Raw genomic sequence first — 3,949 nt, 5'->3', positions numbered from 1 at the left:
TCCCTCGCCTAATTTTTCTTTGAAACCTCTGGTCATTCTCTTTATGTTGGAGTAATCATATCTGAGTGGCATGAAATTATTTTGTGTTTGAAGAAAGCGTTCAATCATATCAAACATCGACAAATGTCTCCTTTTGAATTTGAACACCAGAAATACACATATGAACGGTAGGCCGATCACAAATCTCAGTGTTAAATACCCTGCATATTTGGTGCTGGTTTTTAAAAAGGTGCAGCAAAAAGGTTCGAAGTATTGATTGAAAATTGTCTCTCAATAGTTTTATAAGTATTTGGAATTTTAAATAGCCAACTTCAAGAAAGAAATTCTGTGTATTTATAATTCAAAAAAACTACAATACTTCAACAAACTAATCTATACAATAGAAATTTAAATTTCAAAAATTAGATTTATTCTAAACCTAAGCAACTTAGTTTGCTAAAAAAAAGTGCTCCTGAAAGCAGTTTTCAATGCAAAGTAAACAAATCAGGAAAAAGAAAAGTAACTTATGCTAACCATAATATTTTTCTTCATTCTCTAGTATATCTGATTGGGCTTATTATAGATAGTTACCTTCTGTAGTAGTTCACTTTAACCCGATGATCAAATGAAGAGATGATATATAATTGTTCTGAGAAACCAAAAGATATAATACATACTAACAAAATGCTAATTCCTGTCCAGCCAAATAATACAGCTTGCTACAAGGATAAGAGCTTACACATGAAACCCCCAAGTAACAGCACAACGTTCCCTGGTTAAATAGGTCGAAACATTAGCTGATTTAAACTGATATCAAATCCATGGATAAATTATGGAGGATAAGAATTGTAGTGAATCCTTACATACATTCTGTAAATCCGATATAATAAAGCTCGAAACCATAGAGGATCGCTTGATGAAAATCAGAAAGGGAAATAATGTTGTTGTGGACATGATCTTTAATATTAGGCCAAGAGGTCAGGCCTATAAATTCTGCTCTGCATCCATCACCGACTTCAGATGCATTCATTTCTCCAATCTTTAAATAAGTGTATCTGCTTGATTTGCAGCCACTTATTTCCAGAAATGTATTAATAGCAAAGGGACAGTTGAACATGAAGATGGGTTCTGCTGCTCTTTTAATATTACTCTCTGATCCTTTAGTATAATTATAATGCGGATGAAAGCGTGCAGTATTGTAATGGTGGAAGGTAAGATGAGGAGGTATTAGAGAGCATAGATCATCTCTTTGTAACGTTGGATCTACCAGTCGAATTGTCTGGTTATGGTAGTTGATGGCTTGCACATACAACTTCTTGGAGAACAGCCATATAAAGGTTTTGTTACCTTCACAAGCTAATTCAGCTTCTGAGAAACCGCAATGTTTTGGATCGGAGTTTAAACGAAAAGGGTAGCTTATGTCACGGATATGACCACAAGCAGAAGGAGGACAGTGGCGTTTGCTCTTCCTAGCATTGCATGTTTGAGGAATATGCAGAAATATGACCATGATTATTGTAAAATATTTCAGCAGAATGTTTGTTCCCTGACAGACTTTTAAAGAGAGCTCTATAGAATGAACTGAAAGAAGAGCCATTGTTATACGTACTCCTAATTCTCTGGTGTCTGATTCAATGGCTTTATTAAATGTAACATTTTTTCTCAAGCAGCGTGCAAAAAACTTGTCCTTCAATTTGAGTCGTTGACGTTTCCACTTGTCAGCTTTTTAAGTATTAAAAAGCATTAAATAGAAGGTAATTTGATTAAAAGCCTTTCTTTTTTATACTACTATTTATGATTAAGGATAAAAATGAAAATAAACAACTAATTATATCTTGATTTCTAAGATGATAAATATTTTTAGTAAGAATGCTAAGTATCAATCATCTATTGGGGTCCTCAATTTTCTTCTCCACATAATTTCCAACTACCAAACAAGGCACAAGGAAACATGTCATTTTCCATCTCCATCCATCATTGATAATAAATAGGTAAATGGCAAAGTCTTTCCCTTCATGTTGCAACTTTCTCATCAAGGACCAAAGACAAGTGTTCCAGTAGCGGACGATTTGTATTATCTACTACTCTCTCCGTCTCAAATTACCCGTCCCAAATTTTTTAGTTTAATTTCTTATTTTACTTTTTTTTCATTAATTAAGGAGAGATTAGAAAAAAAAATTTTATTTGCATTAATTACTTTTTCATCAAATTAAAATGTAAACATCAGGATACTACGATAAAATAGCATGTTATTAATTATTTTTCTTAATTAATGTGTCATCTCAATTTGTTACGTATAATTTGGGACGAAGGGCTATCTTCTAAGTAATATTTATATATAAACCCTTTTGAAAGATTACATTTAACCTTACTAGTATCTGGCACTTCATTAGCTTATACTACTTGGAGCAAAAATCTTGTTTCTCCTTAAACGTGTGTTTGGTATGAAAGAAAATGTTTTCCATGGAAAATGTTTTCCTAGAAAATCTTGAAAAATAAGTTGATTTTTTACTTGTTTTTTATGTTTGGTTGGTGGATGAAAAATATTTTCCGAAAAATATTTTATAGTGTTTGATTGGTAAATGAAAAAATAGTTTTCAAAACATACAATTCTAGTGTGTAGCTAAAGTTTAAAAATATATTTTAGAAAAATAATTTTTGATCTCAAAAATTATTTTATTTTTTTAAGGGTTCGTTCGATATGGAGGAAAAATATTTTCTAGAAAAATAAGTTATTTCTAACTTATATTCGTGTGATCGTTATGCAAATTGGATAAATATATATTTTCTAAAAGTATTTGTATATATTTAACAAAAATAATGAGAACGAATAGGATAAAAAGGGTGGGATAAGAAAAAAGTTTTGAATTTATTTTAAAAATATTAATTTTTTTTTAGAAGGGGTTGGTAAGTGGGGGTTGGGGTTGTCAAAATACTAGATAATAAGGATGAGGTAAGAAAATAATTTTAATTTTTTTAAAAACAAATAATTTTTTTTGGGGGTGTGGGGATGGGGGCTGGTAGGGGGTCGGGTAGGGGAGATAAGAAAAAAGTTTGAATTTTTTAAAAAAAATTTAATTATTGTTTTTTGGAAGGGGGTAGGAGTTTGGGTTTTGGGTAGGGGTGAAATAAAAAAAAGATTAAAATATTTTTTTAACCGAGGTGGTAGGGGGTGGGTTGGGGGAGGGGGATTGAGGGTCGGAGTATGAATATTTTAATTTAAGAGTGAAGTTGAGGTTGAAAGAGAGTTTTGAAAATTATTTCTCTTACTTTTCGAAGGGAAGTCATTTTACTTAGAATTGATGAAAATAAGTTGATTTGAAAAACATTTTTCAAAACGTTTAAGAAAACACCAAACACACCTGATATCTTGTTTCTCTGTAAGTGTCAAATCGTATACTGAGAAAAACTAGATTTTCCCAAAAATTACTAGGTGGTTTGATTACATTTACTCTTAGATAATACTAGTAGTTAGTGAAGTCTGAGGTGTACATGTTTAGGCTTCAGGAGCCTCTTTCTTCATGACCATAATAGTGGGAAACTAAAAGAAGCAGAGTAGAATAAATAGTACACAAATGACTAAGAGATCCTCTCTGCTACAATGTTTAACATTAATCCTTATAATCAATCATTTTTTTGCAGATTCCGCATACATGCAACGCTCGGAAAAGCATACAGAAATGTGTCCCTTCTGCTTGTGGTCATATCCGTGACATAAGCTACCCTTTTCGCTTAAACACCGATGCAGAACATTGCGGCTAACCAAACGGTTATATGGTTATTCTCCAAGAACTTCTATGTCCAAGCCATCAACTATGATTATCAGACAATGCACCTGGTAGATCCAACTTTACAAAAACAAGATCTATGCTCTTTAATACCTCTTCGATTTACCCACCAGACTGTCACAAGTCAATTAGCATTTTACTATGATTCAGAGCCCATTTTCAGGCTCAAATGTCCATTTGCT

The 3,949-nt window shown here is 32.3% G+C and overlaps 1 protein-coding gene across 1 annotated transcript; it reads right to left on the bottom strand.

Moving 5' to 3' along the window:
- Nucleotides 1-12: 12 nt before the first annotated feature.
- On the bottom strand, nt 13-1,704 carry LOC107859664. Its single transcript, XM_016704744.2, has 3 exons — nt 843-1,704; nt 719-751; nt 13-200 (listed from the first exon to the last, which is right to left on the bottom strand). The coding sequence occupies exons 1-3, from the start codon at nt 1,574-1,576 to the stop codon at nt 110-112; spliced, it is 858 nt and encodes a 285-aa protein (XP_016560230.2). The 5' UTR covers nt 1,577-1,704; the 3' UTR covers nt 13-109.
- Nucleotides 1,705-3,949: the final 2,245 nt, after the last annotated feature.

This window comes from Capsicum annuum, chromosome 2 (assembly GCF_002878395.1).
Source record: "Capsicum annuum cultivar UCD-10X-F1 chromosome 2, UCD10Xv1.1, whole genome shotgun sequence".
Taxonomy (NCBI): Eukaryota; Viridiplantae; Streptophyta; class Magnoliopsida; order Solanales; family Solanaceae; genus Capsicum; species Capsicum annuum.
The sequence above is the reverse complement of the archived record's forward strand: the minus strand, read 5'-3'. Positions and strand labels throughout refer to the sequence as shown.